Source organism: Acipenser ruthenus, chromosome 19 (genome assembly GCF_902713425.1).
Source record: "Acipenser ruthenus chromosome 19, fAciRut3.2 maternal haplotype, whole genome shotgun sequence".
Taxonomy (NCBI): domain Eukaryota; kingdom Metazoa; phylum Chordata; class Actinopteri; order Acipenseriformes; family Acipenseridae; genus Acipenser; species Acipenser ruthenus.
In genome coordinates, this window is record NC_081207.1 from 21562895 (window position 1) to 21588157 (window position 25263).

The 25263-nt window shown below is 38.2% G+C and overlaps 3 protein-coding genes across 6 annotated transcripts in view; 2 read left to right on the forward strand and 1 right to left on the reverse strand.

Annotated features, from left to right (window-relative positions):
* Window positions 1-4628, forward strand: part of LOC117424405 (protein NDRG4) — a 48212-nt gene extending 43584 nt beyond the window's left edge. For 2 of the 4 annotated variants that reach the window (XM_034040704.3, XM_034040706.3), the window contains 2 exons: window positions 129-167; window positions 1312-4628. In XM_034040704.3, the coding sequence (XP_033896595.1) occupies window positions 129-167; window positions 1312-1466 (194 nt within the window). In that variant the 3' untranslated portion in view covers window positions 1467-4628. The remainder of the gene's footprint in view (window positions 1-128; window positions 168-1311) is intronic. The other 2 variants (XM_034040705.3, XM_034040708.3) reach the window with 1 other exon arrangement.
* Window positions 4629-5242: 614 nt separating this feature from the next.
* Window positions 5243-12890, reverse strand: LOC117424403 (olfactomedin-4-like). The gene is made up of 5 exons (XM_034040702.2): window positions 12776-12890; window positions 10723-10881; window positions 9821-10039; window positions 7887-8043; window positions 5243-6412 (listed from the first exon to the last, which is right to left on the reverse strand). The coding sequence occupies exons 1-5, from the start codon at window positions 12851-12853 to the stop codon at window positions 5589-5591; spliced, it is 1437 nt and encodes a 478-aa protein (XP_033896593.1). The 5' UTR covers window positions 12854-12890; the 3' UTR covers window positions 5243-5588.
* Window positions 12891-17478: 4588 nt separating this feature from the next.
* LOC117424404 (olfactomedin) lies at window positions 17479-24332 on the forward strand. The gene is made up of 5 exons (XM_034040703.3): window positions 17479-17533; window positions 18586-18741; window positions 20000-20218; window positions 21517-21649; window positions 23077-24332. The coding sequence occupies exons 1-5, from the start codon at window positions 17489-17491 to the stop codon at window positions 23886-23888; spliced, it is 1365 nt and encodes a 454-aa protein (XP_033896594.3). The 5' UTR covers window positions 17479-17488; the 3' UTR covers window positions 23889-24332.
* Window positions 24333-25263: the final 931 nt, after the last annotated feature.

A 25263-nucleotide genomic window follows, 5' to 3' on the forward strand; every position in this document is an offset into this window, starting at 1 on the left:
TCAGTTGTATGACCCACCACACACTTGTATTCAATCTGATTGTGTTCCTCTCTGTTGTGTGTAGTGCGTTGTTTAGAGTAGAGTTGTGTTAACTTTGCTGTTTGTGTCTCCCTGCCTCCTTCCCTCAGTTGCGTATCTAAAGGATCGAAGGTTGAGTGGAGGAGCAGGTACTTCCTGTTTACTGTTAACCCTTTCAGTTCTCCAGGCTTGTCTCTTGATTTTTCCCTCCCCCCTTTTCTCAGACGCATGCTCCTCCTTCATTACCTCCCCATTGTGTCACTCTGTTATTCCTTCAGAAGTTCTTCTGGTTTAATAGCACAACTATATCAAAAGATCTGTACTGCATTTGTCCAAAGATCACAGATTATCCAGTATATCTCCACCGTGTTTGGAATGTTTTCTTAATTTTCTTGAACTGTCATTCAATTGTGATGACTCTTTGTAGATTCTTGAATTACAGTCCTTCTTCCCTTGCTTTGGTGATGAAAGCCTTGAAAAGTGAATTATTCAGCTGGTTCCTCCTGGTCCGTGGATGCTGGCAGCTTGGCACATTTGTCCATTTCCATGCATGTCATTTTGCCAGTGGCTTGGGCAGTCTGGCTGTTTAAGCTCAGCATGAAGAACTATGGGTGGGCCTGCAGGAGTCTGAGATGACTATGATTCACATTATTTCTCTATTATATTGTACTATTAAATTAAATTCCATACATAGGAAGCTAGCTCCCCAACATAGATACGTGTTAATATACTGTAAACCCTCATTTCAATACAGAGCGTTCAGAAATTCTGACTGAAAGCAATCATAGAACTGGGAAATAATATGAATCATAAAAGTATTTGTAAATCACAAATTAGTTTGACTATTGAGGTTTCACTATTTCAACATTGGTTAATTGTGATTTGTAAACTTTTTGCATGCAGTACTCAATGAAGAGTCCATTGTTACAAACAGTGTTTTAATAAGGTCCGAAAAGCCTCATGTGACTCGGATCAACATCTCTTCTGTTCTCATGGTACTCTTGCTGCAGTTGAAAAAAATGTACAGGCTTCATACTGGCTGTTGGACTGTATTTAATTATAGTAATGTTGGGAGGTGGTTTTGATCAATGGCAGAGTAAGTAACTGCTGAATATTAGTACACAGGACTACCTCCATTTCAGCCTGAAGCAAGAACTTCATTGTGTGATGAAACCACAGCCATGTGCTGCTGCTCTGCCCTCGGTGTAACACAATACAATGAAATAAAAATCATGCTCTTTCCACCACTGATACAGAGAGAAATAGAGATGCTCTGTCTTTTTCTCCCCCCAGTGCCATCGGCCAGCATGACCCGCCTGGCACGCTCTCGAACTGCCTCTCTGACCAGCGCCAGCTCCGTGGATGGCAGTCGCCCGCACACCTGCACTCACTCGGACAGCAGTGACGGCATGGGCCAGATCAACCACACCATGGAAGTGTCCTGCTGAGGGAGAGGGGGAGAGAGACAGAGAGGCAAAGAAGAAAGACGCCGACCTCCAATCGGCACACGTGTGGAGTCGCTTTATCTGAACGCCCCCCCCCCCCACCCACTACCCACTACCCCCTAGCTCTATAACTAACGCGAACAAGAATGTTGTTCCTTGAATTTTAAAAACAAATAACAGTAGCCATTGTTCTAGCTGGTTTTGTGTGGCGATTTGTGTGCATTTCGTAGAACCCTTCTTCCCTTTCTGAACCTTTCATTCCTGTGTTTCATTATACAAAATATATACCTTTTAAATACATACATATAAAGTAGACAATAAAGGGGGACTCTAAAGCGTGGAATAAGAACTCTTTAAGTATTTAAAATGTTAAAAGGAGATAGTAGTTTAGAATCACAAATCAATGAAATACCAGTCAGAGTGGGTCAAGCTTCTTGGCAACATTAAAAGTCATTGTTCTTTAAAGTGATCTGTTTAAAAATGCCTTTTAATTAGTTTATGAACACCTATATTATATTGACAACTTTGATGACCATAATCCGGCCTCAGAAAGACAAAGCAGACCCCTTTTATTGAACAATGTTAGCTCTGGTGTGCCTGCGAAAACCATCCTTGCGTCTTCTCCCAAAGCTCCTGGTGCAACGTATCTGTTTGGGTGCCATTAAACCAATGTAGGGGTGGAGTAATGAAGCTGGTACTATAGTGCATACCCGATGGACTTACAAGTCATTACAATCAAAAGAAATTAGTTGATTTCAGTAGACATTTCAACATACCGTAAGATCAAAAGAAGAATGGGAGTAATTTGCAGATTTACAATAATTACGTTTGCTGCAAACAGTCCTTTAATTACCAGTTATCAATTATACTCAATTATAAATGCAGACCAAAAACACACTTCTAAAAGGAGAATGTAGACTCTACCCAGATTGGTTTCTACAAATTACATCTTCGACTAGAATGTCTATCAGTTTGAGAGACACATGCTTTTGTGCACTCAGAACTGGAAAACAGATTCACAGTAAGATGAGACTTCAAAGTGAAATAAAATAAATAACTTTTTTGTTAACTTAAAATACAAAAAAAGAAACATCTTCTGTGCCTTTATTTCCAACACCTCATCCTTACAGATATTCAACAGCCTGATTCCCTTACCTGGATCTGCTTCCTACTATAGACTTGTGTTTCTCTCTGAATTACACAGACTGAACTGGATTGTCAGACTCACACTTCGGGCACTATGTGTTATATACTAGAGTTGAATTCACTATAAGTTATGTGTACTGACATATGCTAAGATTACATAACAAACAAACAAGCAGGGGTTCAAATCTAAATAATTGGGCATTTTTCATGTGGACTGTCAAATTTCCACATTAACATCAATATAATATAAAGATGAGATAGAATATCACATTAAACCTACATTAGTAATAGTCAGTACTGAAATAGTCATTGATTATGCCAGTTTGATACTTGCGTTTCCTTTTAGAAGTGTGTTTATCAATCCATTTGTGGATTTCAGTCTACCTGTCAGCCAATTAAAATCCAGATGTGTCAGTTCCCCAGTGATCAGCTTTAAGTGTTTTCTTGAATGACAATCACATTAACAATATACCAAAACAGACCTTGAAGCTGTGGTAACACAGAATATCAGCTCAACCACTTTTAAACGCTGCTAGTTCTGGTTATCTGCAATGGGAGGATCAATTAACTACTACTATCTATAAGGGGTGGGGCTGTTAGAGTCTTCAGTGCTTATTCTGGAATGCAGGGCATACCCCACAACTTGTGTGCCCCACTCCTTAGAGATATTATAAATGAGCTATTTTTGTTACCCTAGGGCTGCAGTGCAGGTAGAACCCCCAAATGAAACACGAATTAGAGAGCTATGGCACCCTGCTCCAAGGGCATCTGTTTACCCTATATAGCAGGAGGACTTGGGAGGAAGAGGGACCTCAGGACTCCCATGGGTGATTTATTATTTTATTTCTTCTAACCAAAAAGAACATTTTATTTCTGCAGACTCTTCTACACGTAAATTAACAGGCCCCACCCCCTCCTCTTTTTAAAGCCATTTTGCCAGTGAAACCATGAACCATGCCTTGTTGAAACACAAAATACTTGAGGTTCCAATACCTATCTACAGTACATGCCTACTTACCTCCCTGCCAGCCCACACACCTAAAGCTACACTTAGACAGCATTTATATTGCACGAGCTACGCCTATCTGAGAATGCTAGTCATTTAAGCTTTTTTGTTCCTGCAGAACATGCTCTTTATTTTCTGTGTCATCTGTTTTCTCTCGACTTTCATCATGCCAACACCAGCCTAGTATTGTAATGCAATAGGAAAAACTTTTAAAAATTGTCATTTCTTTTGCACAAAGAATTACGGCATACAATCAGTCAGAGATGTCATGATATTAAAAATCATCATCAGATACAGGGCTTGAAATGTTAATTCTCACACAATTTTAAAAATAATAAGGCGTTATAAAATCAATACTATAACCTAGCGGTTAGAACTGAGGGACTCAGTAGCAGCCTCCTTACCATCCCATACATCAAGATATTCCTGTTCTGATTGGCCCAAACTGAGTCCCACTGCATGAGCCTTTCACACAGCATCCTCAAACCAATAAAGTACATCACAGTCTACCACCATCCAATCTTCTGCTTTATAATGGAATAGAATATTAATGTGCACATAGAATGCACTGTGACATCTCTGTAAACAGTTGTTGAAACAATGTTCAGTGTCTTCAGGTGCAGTAAAAGCCCTTCAGTGTGCTTCCCCCACATATTTGGTGTACATCCTACTAAGCTTTAGCACTGTAGATAATTTGCGTTTTTAGAGTGACTATGAAATATGTATTCAATACTTGCCTAGTATTGTGGTGAATACTGTTTTTTCCCCTTTTTTATGATAAAAGTGTTCTCCTGTGGTGTAGTTGTTCCGGTGAGTAATTATTTTTGTATTCAGCAATAAGTTGTTTTGTTCTCTTGCTGTCTTGTGGGTGCTGCTTGGAGAGGAATCTTACCCACAGCATTTAGGTACCACAGTAAATTGCTTATGATTCTGAAGTATTATATAAACAGTGTCACTGTTGATGTAACAAAATATAATGTGTGGTTCAACAATAAAGAGGTTTATCTCAGCAATGTTGTTTCCGTACCATTTTCCAGTCATTAAAATGGACAATGTATACCACATTGTTAAAGGGTGTGAGGCTTCAGGCTGTCTTTGAAATATAATGTGAGGTCATTTAACAATGGTACACTGTCTCCAAGCTCTTGTGAACCCACTTTCAGGGCAGTGTTTACAGAATTGACCAAAACCCTTGTGCAGGGTCTCACCCTGTCACACACATTTTTCAAAAATCAAAGAGATCTATCTGGTTACATTCAGAAGTCATCTATTCCCCATCCTACAAATCCTCAGCAATGTAGGGTGCATGGTCTGCGATTTTACTCAAAATAGCTAAGCGAACACATCTGGGCAAAAATGACGTTTGCTATTATAAATGCTGCTCACCGCTGCCTGAGCCTGGTCAGGGTCGTGGAACTCCAAGCCAAGAATCCCAAAAGGAGGGGATATAAAGTTCACCGCACCTATTCACAATCAGTATCGCTATTAAAGGTGAGGAGCGCATTTTGTGTTTTGAAACCAATGACAATGAGTTTCAGTTCAAGCTTTGTGTTCTGGCACCTCAAATATACATTTACACAGAATGTACACATTATAGTTTGTCTGTGGTTGGAGTCACAATCATGTCTATTAGTTAAAATCATTTAATAAGACAGGTGCTGTGAATTTGGGTACAGAAAGACAGGAGAACAAATATGTCTAACATAAAGCAATTCTAAAACTAAAAGCACAATAATTGTTATTGCCAACGGCATGCCAAAAATGATGTTTTATTTTTTCTAGCAATTATTTTATTTGCAGTTGCACAATTTGCACATAGTAAATTTACCACAGTTTAAAATATTTGAAAAATGTCACATTTTACTGATCATTGCATGCAAAAAGAAAACCAGAACAAAAGAAGCTAGTTTCAGCAAAAAATGCATACTTGTATGAAAATATAGCAAGTCTGTTCCAATGTATCACAACAGCCTCTACCCAAACACTGCTTGGTAAGTGAGGATGTAAGCATCATTGTAGACGTAGAGCATGTGGTTGCGCGGATTATAGTTGAGGTGCTGGATGTTGGTTGACATCTTCTTAAAGGGAAAGGCTAAAGTGGACCGTTCAACCCCAGTTGTGGTGTCAAAGGAGTAGAAAACCTCATCATAGCTGCTGTCAATGAAACGTGTGGCATAGAGCACGCCACAGGCCATGAATGCATTTGTGATGATCTTTTTTTGTAGCGAGGTGTACCATGTTTGGAGCAGGGTGAGGTTGTTGGCGTCCAGGCGGCTGAGGATAACGTTGCCGAATTTCGCCTGGGATGTGTAGATAACCCACAGCCCTGACTCGTCTGTGGCCAAGTCGATATCTGTGTATTGGAAGCAGGAAGAAGGTTGGCAGTAGGGAAACTTATTGCTGCTGCCAGCCCCTGGCAATTCCATGGTACTGATGTTTTTGTAGGTCAGGTCAAATCGGCACACACGACTGGAGCTGTAGCAGTTGTAGTAATAGGCGTTGTTGTATATCACAGAGCCTGGGCCCATTATGGAGTTGGTGGTAGTAGCGGATGAAGTAACTGTTATATCTTCTACTTGCTTGGCAGCAACCAGGTCGCTGTGGCTGTTATACATCCGGATGTAGTTGCCATAGATATTACTGCTGGTCAGGATCACCAGCCAGTGCCTGTCTTCCTTGCCAGGGGCTGGTTTGGGGTCCATGCCCCAAGCTCCATAAGGGTAAGAGGTGCTGTATTGGGTTACCATAAAGCTGTTGGGACCAGTTATGTTCAACAGTCGGCCAAAGGGGCAGTTTCCTAGGACACAAACCAAGTTTTAAAAATGAAAGAGAACTGTATTTCCTTTTTCCAAATATCTGTAGCTGTTCAGCCTCTGGGAGTGGTGAGACTTGAACAGCTACTCCATAACTGATGCCGAAGTGCATCCACCACTGGAAACAAATTAGACTTTCAAGTAAATTAAGCAAATTCCTCGTTATATAGACTGCCCTGACCTGTCTACTCGATTGGATTTGGCATCTCCCTGGTGTGGGAAGTTCTCCTGGTATGGATCCCTTGATTGAACCTCAAGGCCAAATTAATGTTTACTTGAAGTGATTGTAGCGAACACAAGAATTCCATAAATCCTACTATACCTGATGTGCACTTTAATTTGTTGTATAGGTCTCAGTGTTTTTTTTTTATTTTTTAAACATGTTATAGTAAAGATGTATTTTATTGTAAAAGATAATAACTGATACTACGTTAGGTTAAACAAATCTCTATTAGAAAGCCATGCCTGGCAGGTGAAATTGTCGCCATCCCTTCAATGGCTTCTATCATGTTATTAACCATCCAGTTTCTTCCCTTATTTACCTTAAATACAGATTTTGCTATAACAGGTTGTGACGGGGGACTGCCCCGTCTTTATGAACGTGGTTGGGACTGGCAGGGAGGGGGTTAAAATTCCTCCCTGCCAGGAAAAAATGTGAGAATGTGGCTGGAGCCCTAATTGAATAATCAGCAATTATTGATTAATTGGGCTCCAGCCACAGGGGATAAAAGCCAGGGGAGAGGCCCTGGCTAGGAGAGAGACTTCTGGAAGAAGAGAAGGAGTGTTTTCTGTTTTTGGTAATCCAGTGAAGGCAACGCCCAGCCTGGAAAGCTTATTTTTGTAAATTTTGCTTTGTGTTTATTTTATGTTTAAAACCTTTTTGTTTGGTCCTTGTGCCTATTTATTTGATTATTTTTGTTTATTAAAAAGCTTTATTTTGAACTTAAGTCTGTGAGTCTCAAACCTCGGTCAATCCTGTCACACAGGTGTTTGTTTCAATATAGCAAATTTGAGACCTGCTAATGCAAGTGCAAAACGGGTAAGATTTATGGAATAATTTTGTTAGCTACAAACACTTTAAGCATCGTTGCGGATCAAGTCTTCCCAACACTGCTGCACTTGCGTGATGGCTAATTCCATGATGATAATGCACCCTTTCAATACGATAATGCACCATTCTGACTATGCTGTAATTTTGCAGAAATGGTTTGAGGGGCATGACAGAAACTTCAGGCACCTGCATGGCCACCACTATCCTGCAATCTCAATCCAGCTGGGCTTGTTCGGGATGAACTTTAATGATGCATTTAATCCTCTGCCTACCTCTCTCCACCAATTGCGTGAACCTCTGTATATTGGTATTAAACTCACCATTTATAAAACACTTATCAAATGTAACCATTTGAGTTTTAAGCATTTTAATAAAAGAATAGAAGATGTTCCCCTGGACTGTCGTACCTGGAGCTGGGGTTGTGACCGGAGCAGGTGTCGCCTCCAATTCTGCCTCACATTCTTTCAGGCTCCTTTTAATTCTTTTGCTCTCTTGCTGTCTCTGCACAACATGCATTCGGTCAAATTGTTCGATCTCTTCAAGCTTATCAGCCATGGTCTGCATCTGCATAAGAGCACAGACCTAGCCTGTGAGGATATACGGTATATTTCCTTTTGGGACAACATGGCCTTCATAGCGAAAATGCAGGAAACATTTAACCCTTTCCAGCCCATATTATTTTCTACACATCAGAATCTCATCAAGCAACTTCTTGAAGGATCCCAGGGTGTCAGCTTCAACAACATTACTGGGGAGTTAGTTCCAGACCCTCACAATTCTCTGTGTAAAAAAGTGCCTCCTGTTTTCTGTTCTGAATGCCCCTTTATCTAATCTCCATTTGTGACCCCTGGTCCTTGTTTCTTTTTTCACGTCAAAGAAGTCCCCTGGGTTGACATTGTCTATACCTTTTAGGATTTTGAATGTTTGAATCAGATCGCCGCATAGTCTTCTTTGTTCAAGACTGAATAGATTCAATTCTTTTAGTCTGTCTGCATATGACATGCCTTTTAAACCCGGGATAATTCTGGTTGCTCTTCTTTGCACTCTTTCTAGAGCAGCAATATCCTTTTTGTAACGAGGTGACCAGAACTGAACACAATATTCTAGGTGAGGTCTTACTAATGCATTGTAAAGTTTTAACATTACTTCCCTTGATTTAAATATCACTCTGTTCCCCATCAAACACGTCTACCTCAAGTCCCAATATCTGGAAGCTGACCTGCACTTTCACTTCCCACTTCATAATCTGGAGTTTGCTTTTCCTTTTCCTCATCTGACTCAATGCTAGTATCAGACTGATCTCCTGCAGGTACCGCTATTTATTTAGTATGTGCTTTCCGGTAGAACACACCTGTAGGTATCCCTGCCATCTAAATGATAAAATGTAACTTATCTTTAGTACAGACATAACTACACGATATTTAGCAGATAATATCTGCTGTCAAAATATTTCAATATGTAAATTATCTCTCAAACCTCCGTGCCACTGGCACATAGTTTTATCATTTATGTAAAGCGCTTTGTATAAAGCACTATATGAATAGTGATGAATAAATAAATATTTATAACACATAATACTATAACTAAAAAACACTTAAATACCATAATTTACTAATTAAAGCATCATATTTATTGAAACACACAGACACATCACATGGGACACTGCAGTGCATGCAGCAGTGCTTGAGCATGCTATAGGCCCACTGACTCCATATGGCATCACACATTTTTATGCTTCATAAATATAATTACAATTATTTTGAAAATAATAAAATACTTTTTGACACTAGGTACAAACATCTATAAAACATGTTTGTAGAAAAATAACTATAATATTCATTTTAAATACTGTTCAAATAATTGAAATAAAGTTGGAAGAATAGGAGGATTTACTAAACTTCAGTTCATGCACTCTAAGTCACATGACCATGCAAGCACACTTTCTCTAATACCCCTTGCCATTGGTCCAGATTTTAACCAATACCTGTCTTTATTACTACCAATGTTGACCAAAAAAAAATTGACCACAAATACTGAAATCTAAGACCCTAAAACAGTGATTCCAATTGGTATCTCTGGGCTGGAAAGGGTTAAATTGGGCACAAAAATTTAGAGGAGGGCTTCCTAGAAGTATATACCAACCTCCAACAAATACTGGAGTCCCAGTACTTGTCTCTGGATATTGCATACCATATTTATGATCTCTTTTTAGCTCATGGTTCACATGAAAAAGTAGAAGTTCTAGTAAATATGTCTTAGAGAACATCTTAAAATGGTATATTGTTTTGCTAATTAAAGTCCCCATTGCTAAACCAATCTTTGCAACACATCTCTACAGTACCTGTGCAGTCAGGTTGTCCAGGAGAGCCTTTTTGTTATGGCTGGTCTGGTTGAGCTTCAGGAGCAGGCTGCTGATCTCAGTCAGCTCGATTTCGATGATTCTTAGGGAGATGACGCTGTACAGCCCTGTGTCGAAATCAGCCTCAAAGTCCTTGACATCCTTCTCCAAGTTCTGGAGACGATAGTACAGGCTGGCCAGGAGACTGTCCACTTCAATAAACTACAAAAACAATATACGGTAAATAGATGATAATGTTTAAAGCAACAATGAATTTCAAAGCAATATTTCAAAGTGTGGAATTTGTCCTCTGGGCATAGAAAAATCACAATAAATATGGCAGCCATACAAGGTCCCTGACATTTATTAATGTTATAGAAATTAATTCTGAATTGCAGGAGGTTACAACATAGTATTTTACAAATAGTAAAATACTATGTTGTATTACAACAAATAGTATTTTTTGGACAATGGCCATAGTTGCATGTGGTTACAAATAGATAGAACCAAGAATCTGTCAATTTTCTTTTCATTTATTTAAATTTTGATTTAGAGTGCCCAATTATTTTCATCCCAATTTTCTCCCTAATGTACTGCAGAATGTTTAATTACGCTCCTTCATCACAGCAGTTCCCCGCAACAGCTCAATAGAATCAAAGGTCAATCCCTCCAATCTCACGACCATTGCAATTGACTCTACACCTAGAAACTCTGCTGGAGGACAAAGGCTAGCACTGCAGCCCTGTTTGAGCTCACTAGGTGCCTGGCCAGTAGGGTCTGCTGTAGCGCAATGAGGAGAAGCATTCCCTTACAATTTAGCCTCCACAATCCACAGGAGCTTCATAGCCAATGCTCTGCCCCAGGGCTATGTCCCACCGCCTATCCAAGCTTCCCCTGCCACTGACCTCCTGCTTGGTAAGAGTCTGTGTGCAGTTAGATGAGAAGCTGTGGACTATTTGGAACTCCTGCCAGGGGAAAGTGGCTCCTAAATTCTGCAGCTCACAGAGACAGCTTTTTGGAGGGGGAGTCACACCCTTCAGCTTCTCCTCTTCTTCCATCTGACCCTGAAGATGAAAGTAGTAAACTCTGAATAAATATATGTATTCAACACTTGAGAGAGCTAGCATCAAATAATGCTTTCATATGTGGTGGTCCTGAGTGATTTATTTTAAACTGATCTCATTTTGGAATCTGTCTTTCAATCATTTCAATCTAACAGGGTGAATTGCATCGTTCCACATTACACTGCATTGCTACACAGGTGTAAAGAGGCTAAGGAAAGTAATTCTGGGTAGTCAGTTGTTCAGTTTTTGTCCATGCATTATACTTGTTATATAAAAAGTCCCATAAATGTCAGAGCTGCTGTGCCTGCTAGTAAAGGGGCGTTGAAAGTAGATCCCTTGCTGTAGTTGGTATGTTCTATCTGCATTAAGCACAGTGTCAGAGATTTCATTTTTATCTCTTCTTACAATTATTATTTCTCATCAAAATCTTTTGATCCTCAATGCTGTTGCTCACAAAGATTTCATTTTTCATGTTCATGTGCCTTCCCTTAATTGTGATACAGACAACTGTAAATAGCGAAAGTACCCAATTCTATTTAAGAATAAAATAAACGTAATGTTGGTGTTATGCAAAGTACTTTGTCTATATTTTATCAATTGGCTTTATGATCAGGGCCCCACGGTTCTCTTTTCTTTTTTACACTGCAGACTTGAGGACTCCTACATGAGAACTTGGAAACTCTTTATACTCACTCAGCCATGTCAATCAATCCGTGACAACAGGATTTGCAAAGAACAAACCAGAGAGCGGGATCTGATCTCTGTAGCTTGGGATCACAGGGAGGTTCCTTATCCACTGAGCTATCTCCAGCATCTCCTGTGTTTTTACTGTCGCCTCGACAGCACCGACCTCTGTGTGACTGTGCTTTAGCCAAATTAAGATTCTATAGAATCATGCTGTATTATATTCTAGTGGGCTGGAGAGTCTTTGTAATTGATGCCCATATATAGTATAAAGATGTGCGGTTGCTTTAATTTCACAATGTTGCTCAATTGTGTTCAAATAGTGTCTTATTGGAACGGGGTTCTGAATGAAGGCTCTGGTGGACCATAAGGGTGCCTGATACAGGGAGTGGCAGGTACCAGGAAGAGCAGTCTACACTTTTCAAAGCTAAACAGTCAAAATTGAAAAGATGCTCCAACTAACATCATCTGCTAGCTACCACTAACAGATGGCCACCCTGAGTGGTTTCTTTTGTTTGTTTTGTTTGTTTTACTGTAAATATGACAAACTTACAAACTGCCTTTCAATAGGGCTCTGGACCTTGGTTCTAGCAGACATTTTACCAAGTTTAATGTACTCACATCATTGCTGTAAAGCCGTTGGCGATACCAGACGATGAAGTGATTACTGTATTGGCACTCATCATTAAGAGGATCGTTGCTAATGTAATATACCAAAATCTAATAAGATTTGGATAAAGACTGGATAACAAATGGCATACTGAAGAATGCATTAGAAGTGACTGATGTTATGCGACTGTCTGACAATTTGTCCATATCATAATTATCATGTACATATATCAGAAATCAACCATTGTAACAGATTTGTCAACATTCCTTAACTTATCTTGTTTATACATGCCATCTCATATGTCATAGTTATAAGTAAAAAACAACACTTTATGTTTAATAGTAGTCTCAGAGTACAATCTTGATTTTTTTTATTATTATTATTTATTTCTTAGCAGACGCCCTAGACTAGACTTCCTAGTTGTCATACAGTGGATGTTCTAGTTTTAAAGAAAAAAAAGGTTACTAAAGCATAAAAAAGAGAAAGAATCACATTGATCACATTCCCCCTACTGCATGAACTAGTTCTGTCTCCTAACCAAAGCCTTATGACTATTACAATACTTTTAATCCATCTCCACCAATGAGGGGGTGCCCTTACCTTGCTAAGACCCAGGATCAGCAGCAGCACAAGAAGGGTTGTGGAGGTAAACGCAAGTCCCATTCTCAGGGTGATCATATTGATTGAGTCTGTGGATCTGAGAGAGCAGGAGAGCTTTAACAGCCAGCACAGGAAGGGAAGGAGGAACCATCTGAGACTTGAAATGAGGATGGGGGGAAGGGGAGTGAACCAGAAGATAGAACTAAAATAAAATTAGGGTTAAATAGTACCTCTACACTATCAAGACCAACCCCTGAGTCACTTTCCTTTGTTTCAGGCAAAGTGACCTCCATTCTCCTTAGTCTCCCCTTTTAGACATCAAAGATTTATAATAATCAAATCCAGTGTCATTGTGGCTCAGTTATAATTGTGCAGCCCACAGAATATGGGGACCCTGGTTCAATCTGGAGTCATTCTGTAACACTAACCTTAATGCAGAGCTATCACAACAAATCAAGCATGAAAAAGCTATTAATACGCTACATACGAAACAAACTGAAAAAAAGTGAACCAGGTTGGAATGGTACAATGTACTGTGCTCTATTTGTACTGTTGCAAACTGAAAGCACAGCAGTCTCACTTTATCAAGTAGGGATGGAGGGAGTGCTTTAGAGAAAACAACATGCACAACAATTGCCTGTGTTCCTCCACTCTCAAGCCACATCCAATCTGCATATGTTATACTTCACAAAACTACCCCAATATACTAACTCTTAACCGAACCCTAACCCTAACCCCAAGCCCCATCCAATCTGCATATGTTATACTTCACAAAACTACCCCAATATACTAACTCTTACCCTAACCCTAACCCTAATCCTACCCCCAAGCCCCATCCAATCTGGATATTTTATACATCACAAAACTACCCCAATATACTAACCCTGCAACGCTGTGCTATTTTAATGTTTATCGACTTCGGGGAAGTTGGGACATTTCAGTACTATGCTGCATGGAAGTCGGTTTGAGCAATTTTTCCCCTAAAAGGCCACTTAGCCCCTTTTTTTTGCCAACTTATGGCTCTGCTCTGCAAGTTGATTCTTTCCTGGAATTTTCTGGAGTCTTACCTTTTCATTTCTTAAAAAAACAAAAGTGATAATGTACTCTTTGTGGAGGGGGAGCAGAGAGTTTTGAAAAATAAAGAGAATGTTTGTAAATAAGCTTTATTAGATTTTGTGGGAACTGGTCCCACTCCTTCACCTTTCAAAACCAGGTTAACATAAATAATTTTGAATCACAGCATCCCAAAAAAAACATCAAACTAACAGTACACTTGTTGGTACCTAACCACGTACTCCACCTTTCCCCCTGGAAGCAGAGACTGCCTGCTTTTATACACCTGACTAGGAGGGCCCAAACAGACAGGTTTTCTAAACCAAACTCACTTTTTTTTACATTTATGGAGACAATCCCTTTTCTTATTACAAAAAAAGTACATAATAAATATTTAAATAATAATTAGTCAGAACCAAATACAAATACTTTTAAACCATTTTACTGAAACAAAAACAAACACACAGGTATTCATTTAAACTGAAATATTTAGAAAAGATGCACACACTGCGAGTTAGCAGTAACAGGGCTGACCAGATGGTAATGTTGTAAGAAAAATTGATGAGATAGTATTTTTCTTCTGGTAAAAAACTAGTTTTTCTGCAAATGTGCATTTTCTTATGCCACTTCTCCAAAATGAGAATTTCTTAATAAACCACAAATATTTTGTATCCTATCAGGAATAGGGTTGTCAGCTGTCTGGTTTTATTATATGATATTATTATTTGTTTATTTAGCAGATGCCTTTATCCAAGGCAACTTACAGAGACTAGGGTGTGTGAAATATGTATCAGCTGCAGAGTCACTTACAATTACGTCTCACCTGAAAGACGGAGTACAAGGAGATCAAGTGACTTGTTCAGGGTCACACAATGAGTCAGTGACTGAGGTGGGATTTGAACTGGGAACCTCCTTTTTTACAAGCCCTTTTCTTTAACCACTGGACCACACAGCCTTCTAGTACACTGAAAACCAGACACTCAATACCAATGTCACTGAAAGGTGACCACCAGATCTGTGCCAGTGGTACAAATTTGTGAGAGACTGCTGTGGCTTTAATTATCAATTGCTGTTGCTAAAACAACAAAAGAGCTGGACATACTGACGTCACCACGATGGACAGCACAATTGCAGCTTTTGATAGGTACATAATTTAATACATGCTGCCATTCATATTTTCAGCAAATCGCTATAAAGATATATGTTGCCAACAGCCAAACAGAGAAGGAGGCGTTGCCTACGTTGTGTAGCAAGCTCGGTTCTGTGATAGTCTGTTCTTTGAAAAAAAATGATGTCCGGTTTTGAAAAAATGGAAAGTTGGCAACCCTAATCAGAAAAAGTAAAAGCTGGACAATGACCCGCACCTTTAGACCTTTAGTTCAAATTTTAAAAAAATACAGCTACTGAAACATGCAAACTTTTTTTTGTTTTACCTGAGAAACGTACTTTAAAAAAATACTTTACGCAACCACTTCTAACATAGCACATGTTTACACAGAAAACCATCATGTAACCTTACACTTACTCTCTTTAGAAAATAGGAACATTGTGTAACATTACTCAAAAACACACTTCAATGTCAATGGGAAGCAGTATTCCGTTCCTTTGAAAACAACCCCCCCCCCCCCCCAAGGGACATTGTGGACCTGGAGAGAGTCCGACGAAGAGCAACCAGACTAATGAAAGGACTGAGCTACGAAGACAGGCTGAAAGAACTGAATCTATTCAGCCTAGAACAAAGAAGAATTAGGGGGGAATGATTGAAGTCTTTCAAAGATGTCTGTTCCACAGTGGTCATGAACAGTTATTGCACTGTCTTAGCAAAGTGTCACTGTTAGAACATAAGAACATAAGAGAGTTTACAAACGAGAGGAGGCCATTCAGCCCATCTTGCTCGTTTGGTTGTTAGTAGCTTATTGATCTCAGAATCTCATCAAGCAGCTTCTTGAAGGATCCCAGGGTGTCAGCTTCAACAGCATTACTGGGGAGTTGTTTCCAGACCCTCACAATTCTCTGTGTAAAAAAAGTGCCTCCTATCTTCTGTTTTGAATGACCCTTTATCTAATCTCCATTTGTGACCCCTGGTCCTTGTTTCTTTTATTCAGGTCAAAGAAGTCCTCTGGGTCGACATTTTATACATGTTTATACCTTTTAGGATTTTGAATGTTTGAATCAGATCGCAGCGTAGTCTTCTTTGTTCAAGACTGAATAGATTAAATTCTTTTAGCCTGTCTGCATACGACATGCCTTTTAAACCCGGGATAATTCTGTTTGCTCTTCTTTGCACTCTTTCTAGAGAAGCAATATATTTTTTGTAACGAGATGACCAGAACTGAACACAATATTCTAGGTGAGGTCTTTCTAATGCACTGTAAAGTTTTAACATTACTTCCCTTGATTTAAATTCAACACTTCTCACAATATATCCGAGCATCTTGTTGGCCTTTTTTATAGCTTCCCCACTTTGCCTAGATGATGTTGCTAAATAAAGCCCAAAATGTCCTTTACAAATAGGATATTCTTAAAGAAAAAAAAAAAATTAGAAATTGCTGACATAGCTTTTCCCCTAAACAGTTTTTTTTCCCCCCAAACACTTCCTTTTGGTAAAAAAAAAAGGAAAAGGAAAAAAAATTGCAAACTTGAGTATTTTCTTAGGCCACTTCTCCAAAATGAGGATTTCTCAATAAACCAAAATATTTGTGTACCCTGCCAGGAAAAACAAAACTGGACAATGACCTCCACCTTTAGACCTTTAGTTCAAATCTGGCCAAGTGACCGAGTTTTAATAGTTTTATTCAAATTATGAATAGTCATCACAACAAAAGGGACACTGAACAAAAGGAATCAGCCAAGTACCAGATTGATTGGTCAACAGTGATAAGCCTACTAGATTTAATTCCAACAGGAGTGTTATTATTTAATTAGGTAGCTACATATAAACTGCTGTATTCTGAAACAATCATTATACCACTTTAGGAGTAAAACTGAGAATGAGGTCCAGCTTGAGAAAATGCAAAGTGAATATTTAATAAAAATCACGCTTACAACACAGTTTTATTGCTGTTAGAAAACTGATGCAGACTTAACCTAATACTACTGCCTTCAATTTCCAAGTCAAAGTTCAACCACATGTATTAAGACAGTGAAGTTACAATTACAAATGCATACCGTTGTTCAGAATCAATTTGGAGAGCAAAACAGTTACTTCAGCTATAGACATCATCTTATATGTCTTCAATTATTCTTTTCTTTTGGAGTGTAATAAAAGTATATTAAAATAAAGGGTTTCTTGTATTTGTTGATCGGTGTGTAATCAAATATCATATCAGTGTTAAAGCATGATTAAGCATGATTATTTTTTTAAATTCATTTTTTAATAAGATTTTTACATAGTAGGAAATCATCTCCTTATTATAACCACACTGCTAGCGCTCGTCATTCAAAACCATCATTGTAATTAAAGCCTTATTATGTAGGGATGAGTGTACGTTATTCCTTGAAATAGTTGAAATGAATATTCTATTCTTTAAACTACTGCACAGTCTGCCTGCCTTGACAGGGAAATGTTATTCAGTCAATGGTGAATGTGATTAGGAGGCTGAGGCAGGGCTGAGCTCCTATAAATAAGAGAAGTTTCTCCACATAAGTGTTTCATCAGACATGGTTTGGGCTCTGCTTCTCCTGGTCAGCCAGCTGCCTCTTGCAGTGAGTACAAACCTTTTCTTTCTTAAAATATATATATTTTTAGATTAAACCAAGCATTCAGTGTATTAACTACCCAGTAATATACACATTGAGAAATCCTATCATGTCTTGTTCAGTCCTGTTTAAAAAAAAATGATTGATGAATTAATTGGTTACTCAATCAATCTCTAACAGGATTATTATTAGTAGTAGTTTGGCAGACAAAGTGTTACGAGGCAATGCAAGGTTACAGTGCAAGAACAATATTTAAGTACAGTGTAGTTTACAGTAAGTGCAAATACTACTAGAATACAATATGAGATAAGAAGTAACTACTTAGGATTAAGACAATTTGTATCTAGAATGACTTAATAGTAATGCAATAGTACAAGGATAGTGCATCAGCTGAGTGTCCAGTAACATAGGATAGACTCTTATAACAAAAATACATTTTTCCTTTTTTTCACCTCCAGAAACAAAAGTAGCACAGACCTTATCCAGATTCAAGAGAATGTTATGAAAACTCTTAAAAGGGGGGTGGGGGGGGGGGGTGCTTTTTAAAGTTGTAGATACACAATACACGATTGTTTTAATGTTAATATTTTTATTTTAATAAAAACAATGCGTTACTCAGCGCACTTTAGTTTTTTTTTTTAAAAGATCAAAAATAAAAAGGTTTACAAAACAAAATACTTTTCAAATCCAAACATACAAATAGGCTGCAAAACACATTAAATGGTTTGTTCAGTCAAACTTCAGACACATTGAAAAGGTCCCCAATAGTGCATGGCTCATCCACCCTGTCACATATGAATATTAAAAGAGTAACTTTAAGATCATTATTTACAAATTAATTTGGGTAGCACAGGCTTATAACAGACTGAGTGGGCGTGTAACCTTCACTGTTTCATAAACATGCTCTTGAAAACTGTTGTCAATAGGGGTGTCAACGATTATACACTTTCTTCAAATGATTCAATGATGAATTTCGTGTTTGGTGATGCGTGTGTGCAGGTGAGTTCTGGTCAGCTACACAACTGGACACCTGCAGTTAACAAGGTTTCTCTGTGTAGGCGTCCAGTCCACAGCGTGTCACAGGGGAGTTGCGGAAGGATGCGTGCGTGTGCCAGATTAACTTCAGCGCTTGGGATTTTCCAGTGCAGGAATTTGAAGAGCTGCTGGGCCTGTTTCAGCAATGCAGTGAGTCTCTGGATGAACTGAAGACACAGGCAAGTTACTGTAGAGCAGCCGTGTAAAACAGTGCAACAGGAATCTAGGAGAAGGGAAATTCTTTTAATATACAGTGATGAAAGTATAGTTATCCAGCATTCAGCTGTTTAACATGTGAATAGTACATTTAATAAAGAAACATTTTAATTCAACATCTTTTTTTAACACAAGCACAAATAACAGCTAAATGTAAAATATTTAAAAGAGCTTACCAGTACTGTACTGGAGACTGAAAGGTTTGAAATAAACTTTCAAATTGTAGGCTAGCCTACAGAACTACGCACAGAACTAATGCAATGGTTGTGTTCTATATTAATTATTATTAATAATAATAATTATTATTATTATTATCAGAGATTTTACTGTTCCCTTACATTTTTACCAGGAATGCAATCAATCCTTAGAGGTTCTTATGACAATTAATCAAATATTGTGTTTTTTCTGCTTTTTGGTGCCATAGTGTAGGCTGGATCTGTCAACGGGTATTTATATTAGAAAGCACCATCACCATCTAGCACACAGCAGTGTATTTACATGTAAACTTAATTAAAGAGCAGCTCTTGAACTCAGATAATGAAAAACTGCAAAAAAAATGCAGGGGACTGTTACAACATCTATGCAAATGAAAGGGGTGTCCTAAATATATTATTTGTTGGTTTGTTTATTTAGCAGACGCCTTAACACTTTAGCAACCCTTAACACTGCATCTGGCATCAGCAGGATCCGAGCAGATACTTTAAGAGTATATTCAGAGCTCTTGCATCCATTTCTTTATTATGAATGGCTATAATTACTGTTCATATTTATATATTTTAAGGCGTTACTTTTCAGCTTATAATTTTTATCCTGTTGAATTCATGCTTTGTAAAATTAGTAATTTAACAATATCTTATCAACTGATTTTCAGATGGATTCTGTATGACTGAAGTGAAATTAGTGTACTTCAAAGCAATGCTGTTCCTATGCAGTAGTCTACTAGCAATATTTTGGACTCTTTGCTGTACTAAATGTCTAAATCTGAATGAAACACACTTTCAGAATTTAAAAGCATTTAGTTTGTAAGGGTTTAATTCCCCACCTCTATGGGCAGAGAATCGCAAATGATAACAAAGAAAAAAAACACTTGAATAGGTCCAGCTACAGTATACCTTTCAGCAAATGACTTTTCTTTTACCTTTACGTCCAGACACTTAGCATGATGTGCTCCTCAAGATGGTTTAACACTGACCTTTTGGCCTGCACATATTTTATTGGCAGACAAACTTGACCCATATCAAGATGCCCCTGTTTTCAGCGGCCATCAAGAACATTACAGAGCACCTGAGTCAATTTGAATATATCAACAACCGAGGCCTGTACAACCCACTCAACTTCAGACTCCTGGACTACGAGATGGGTGACCTGGGGACACAGATTGCAGATGCACACAAGAAGCAGGCCCTCGATACTTCCACAGCACAGGATCTGAATGATGAGGTGAGACACCTTAACAACTACAAACACTACAATTAGAGTCAGACTAACAGCACTACAGTAATAGTTTGTGGAAACATCCCTTTACTGGGTGAAATTGGTGCTCTGAACTTCACTTTTACCATGTTAAACACATACTGGTTCTCTAATGAGGTTGAGCATTGCTTGTGTGTTTTTCTATGCATCTCTATGCTTTATGCTTCATCATACAGCGCTTAAGGTCGCTTTAGCATATTGGAACATTAATTTGATACGCAGCAACAGCTTATTATAGTACATACACTCAACTAGGCAGGAGAATTGAATTAGACATTGTATTGTGCCACGGTCAACAAGTAAATACATTTAAAAACAAAAATACCGTCAGTACTGTACCTGTGTTGTATTAGCCAGTGCTGAGCTCACAACATCTGCCCTTTCTAAAACTGCACAGATAGAAGGCACATTCAACTTTAACATTATTGCCATGTTTAGCCTTTTTTTATTCCAAAGTGTTGTGAAAATGAAATATTCATGAAGTAACACCTGGTAGCCTTGGAATAATTACACTTGGCTCATGTTTATGAATACTGGCTGACTGTAAATATGCATTTGGTAACCAGGTGCTGCTACTTGAGTATCATTTCCATGTACATACACCTTTATATGTGTATTCATGATTACACTTTTACTGATCATGCCTTTTTTCAGCTATAAGAACATAAGAACATAAGAACATAAGAAAGTTTACAAACGAGAGGAGGCCATTCAGCCCATCTTGCTCGTTTGGTTGTTAGTAGCTTATTGATCCCAGAATCTCATCAAGCAGCTTCTTGAAGGATCCCAGGGTGTCAGCTTCAACAACATTACTGGGGAGTTGGTTCCAGACCCTCACAATTCTCTGTGTAAAAAAGTGCCTCCTATTTTCTGTTCTGAATGCCCCTTTATCTAATCTCCATTTATGACCCCTGGTCCTTTTTTCTTTTTTCAAGTCAAAGAAGTCCCCCGGGTTGACATTGTCTATACCTTTTAGGATTTTGTATGTTTGAATCAGATCGCCGCGTAGTCTTCTTTGTTCAAGACTGAATAGATTCAATTTCAATCTATGCTATATAATGTTTTACCACCCATTTACCATGCTTTACCACACGCCTAGTGAAACTTCTGCAGGGGGCCACACGATATCCATTCTGGTCCTAAGTGGCATAGATGCACCAATAAAATGACCTTATGGTAACCCACAGTTAAAGTTAAAACTAGTTTACATTTATGCTGTATGTCCATCACTCATGACATGAATGGATCACCTTGCTTTGTTTCAGCTGAGCTCCATCAGGCTCAAAGTGCAGAACATGCAGAAATATGACAAGTTTAACTTGCTGGCCTTAAGAGAGCACATCAGAAAACTAAAGAATCGACTGGAGTCGTGCCGCACCTACGACAAGACACAGCTGGGTGAGGACAGGGGGGCAGGGTGCTACATGCATTCAACATACTATTCAGCTACACTGTTCTGTCCGCAGCCTCCTAGGGTGAGGCACTGGGCTATGTGATTAGTAATCCAAGGCACCCAGGAGCCAAAGGTGCCAGACTAATGCTTAGATTCTTAACCATTGGAAACTGCTGCATTTCTGACACCACTTTAGCATTTTTCTCTGAACAGTTCTTAAATTCATTCTGACCCCTGGTGGTCACATTTTTTTTATATACTTTATTTCTTTGTTAGTGAGAGATATACATTTATAATTAACAAGCAATTCACCAGTCTTATCTGCTAAATGTTTATTGGAAAACATTTTGGCCAAAACCATAAAACACTGTTAATCTGTGGAACAGGAATAAGCAAAATGACAGTAGAAACCCAAAGCAGGGTCAGGTAGCAAAACAACGAAATGTAGTTGCTAAACTAATATATTCTACTGTATACAAATAATGAGGATATAGTTATTATACACACAACTGCATAAATAACAGATAAATGGTATATAGCAGTGCAGCCAGTATTGTATAATCCCTCAATATTAATCTGAACAATATTTTGTTTGTTCTGTACCTGCAAAAAAGATAATTTCAGGTTGATATAAAGAGGGGCTGTTAAGGAGGGTAGTTTGCAATAGTGTCAGCACCAGTTTGCTAAGCTTCACATTGCATTTTGCAAGCATTAGGTCCAGTAATAGTTACAGTAGGATAGAAACCGCTGTAGCAGTGAATGCTTGTGCGAATGCAGTTTAAAAGAGTACATAAAGTAAACATAAAGGTTTACCAGCTTTGAAAAGTTGTTGTGAGTATTTTATGGTCATAATCCAGAATATCACCCCCCCCCCCCAAAAACAGTGTGGATTGTATTCTGTTAACCCATTAATTAAAATGATTTAGTTACTATTTTTTTAGTGTCGGCTAGTAAAAATTTATTTCACATTGGGAAATGAATCTGGGAATGGATTAATAATATTGATGCGTACTTTAGTAACAAATCATAATTTAATCTGTTAAAATTGGTTACTGAATGTTTTTTTTCCAAGATCCCAAGCCTCCATGTGCAATGAAACATTGATTCGTTTTGTTATATATCATTTGTAAAAAGATTTACATTAAAATATACAATCAATTGGCATACACTGTAAAAATCCTGAGCAGGGAAGATAAAATTGCTTTATCCCTGTGTGATAAAGTAATACTGGAAGGAAGGATTTTTTTTTATCTTGTCATGCAAACAGCGCAAGTTTAGAATGTGTTGTAAATTAGTAACATTTATAAAAAAATGAAAATAAGATGTAGTCACATTCCATTTAATTCTGAATAGCTTATTAAGAAAATTGCACAGGTTACATTTGGATCTGGTACCTTTTGTATGTGACAAATCTTCTCTTTTACACCTTTAGATCAATGCTCCAAAGTTTTGCTATCCAACATCAGCTCTCCAGTTGTCACCCAGCTTAACCCTTATGGTACATCATACCCCTTTGGTGCCTGGGGAAAGGAAAGTAGGCATGGTAGCCCTGAATTGTACTGGGTTCAATCTCTGCAGAGTAGTAATACGTATGGCATCACTCTGCGAACATACTCCTCTTTTGAAGACTTTGTGATGTCAAAGAACCACAAAGACATCTCAGTGACGTCTTCCTACACCACTACCTATTCCATCCAAGGACCTGGTACAGTCTTATACAACGAGTCCCTCTACTACAACTGCTACAAGTCCCCCAACGTCTGCAAATTTGATTTGAAAACCAAGACCTTCCAGCACATTGCTTTGCAAGATGCAGGACACGATAATAAATTCCCCTACTGCTACTACTCCTGCTATGGCACCACCGATATCGACCTATCTGTCGATGAGACAGGCCTCTGGGCTATCTATGCCACGGAGGAAAACTATGGCAACATAGTGATTAGCAAGCTTGATTCCTCCACCCTGGCCGTGGTGCAAACCTGGAAGACAAAACTTTTCAAGAAGTCAGTCTCTAATGCCTTCATGGTGTGTGGCGTACTCTATGCCACACGCTACTTGAGCCCTAAGCAAGAGGAGGTTTTTTACGCCTTTGACACAGTCACTGGCCATGACACAAATACCCTGAGTGTCCCTTTTGAGAAGATCTCATCAGACATACAGAATCTCCACTACAACCCCACTGACCAGCGACTCTACCTTTTCAATTATGCATATATGTTGGCCTATGAACTTACATTCTGATAAGGAAAGCCTCATAAGTTTGCTTCCATATAATTGCATTTGCTGTAGTCTCCTAATTATAAATAACATGCTAAAATCGCATTTACTGTACTGTGTAATTGTCCATTTATAAAAGTTATAACATTTTACAATATGGGTAACCATTGTTTCCAAGCATTCAATTGTCTGGTACTTTGCAAATTCTGAATTGAGAGAAGTGTGTCAGCTTTTTATACTGTGAGCTGTAGAAGGCTGAAACATGCCAAAAACTGCCATATTGTGTATTCTGCTTTTTATATTTTATATAGATTCATACGGTCTGTATCTTAAATATAATAAAATATATGGAGAATTAAACCTTATACATGCATAAACTTTATGTAATTACTAAACTGAGAATGTACGAAACAATGATAATACATAAAACTAACATTTGTATTATTATTATTTGAATAAACACGTCAGCACAAATTTAGGTGTAATGTTTTTTTTAAAACAAATTACCTTAAAATATAAACTAAAACTTGTTTGTATATTTTAAAAACAGGTTCTGAAGGTTTCACTGCAGTTGCATACAAGTCAAACTTGATTCATATTACAGTACCATATCTTAATTTAATTACGGCTCATACATATAGTACCATTTGTAAAAGAGCTAAAAAATGTTGCTCAGTATAGTTGATCAATCAAGTAAAACATATGGACTTCAAATATGTATGGAACAAAGTGAAATGTATTTAAACTACAGATATTCTTGGTGTGTAAAACATGCAAGATGCCCAAATCATACACAAGTTTTCCAATTCATGAAAAATAAAACGCACATGTACGTCCTAATCTAAATGCACCATAAACGTGTAAATGATGATAATGAAGTGAATACCTTTCCCTGTGTCAGCCTGTGTCATGTCGATGAAAGTCCATTCATGGTTTGACAGTTATGAAGTGTGACAGACAGATGGACGGAAAGCATCATTCTAGTATCTGCTCCCTGGTATGAGAGTTAGAGGTGCGCATTGGCCCATTATTCGTACTCTGATGGCATCATCAGAAGTGGGCAGAGCTAAAACAGGATGTGCCCTTAAAATACATCTCTGGCCCTGATCTTCACCCAGAAAGTGACCAGATAGTATTTTGATTGTTTCAAAGTCCTAATGTGTCATTTTAATTCTTGTTGAGCATACAATTCGTGGGACAAAAAACAACTCATTCAACTTGTAGAACATATCGGCAAAAAACAAAACAAACAAACAAAAAATCTTAAAAGGAGTTGACAAAGTTAATCCAAACTAAAACTTTAAGCACATTACAGAAAACATTTGTATGTTCAGTTTTTTACATTAATTTATTTGCTGTATGTGAACGTTTTAAACTGACAATAGGCACATTTTTAAAC

Coding starts and splice junctions, on each gene's coding strand:
- LOC117424403 (XM_034040702.2), bottom strand. CDS start 12,853: ATGATCACCCTGAGAATGGGACTTGCGTTTACCTCCACAACCCTTCTT. Junction 10,040..10,722: donor AGACTCTTACCAAGCAGGAG/GTCAGTGGCAGG, acceptor TTGTTTTTGTAG/TTTATTGAAGTGGACAGTCT. Junction 6,413..7,886: donor GGTCACAACCCCAGCTCCAG/GTACGACAGTCC, acceptor TTTGTGTCCTAG/GAAACTGCCCCTTTGGCCGA.
- LOC117424404 (XM_034040703.3), top strand. CDS start 17,489: ATGGTTTGGGCTCTGCTTCTCCTGGTCAGCCAGCTGCCTCTTGCA. Junction 18,742..19,999: donor TGGATGAACTGAAGACACAG/GCAAGTTACTGT, acceptor TTTTATTGGCAG/ACAAACTTGACCCATATCAA. Junction 21,650..23,076: donor CTACGACAAGACACAGCTGG/GTGAGGACAGGG, acceptor TTACACCTTTAG/ATCAATGCTCCAAAGTTTTG.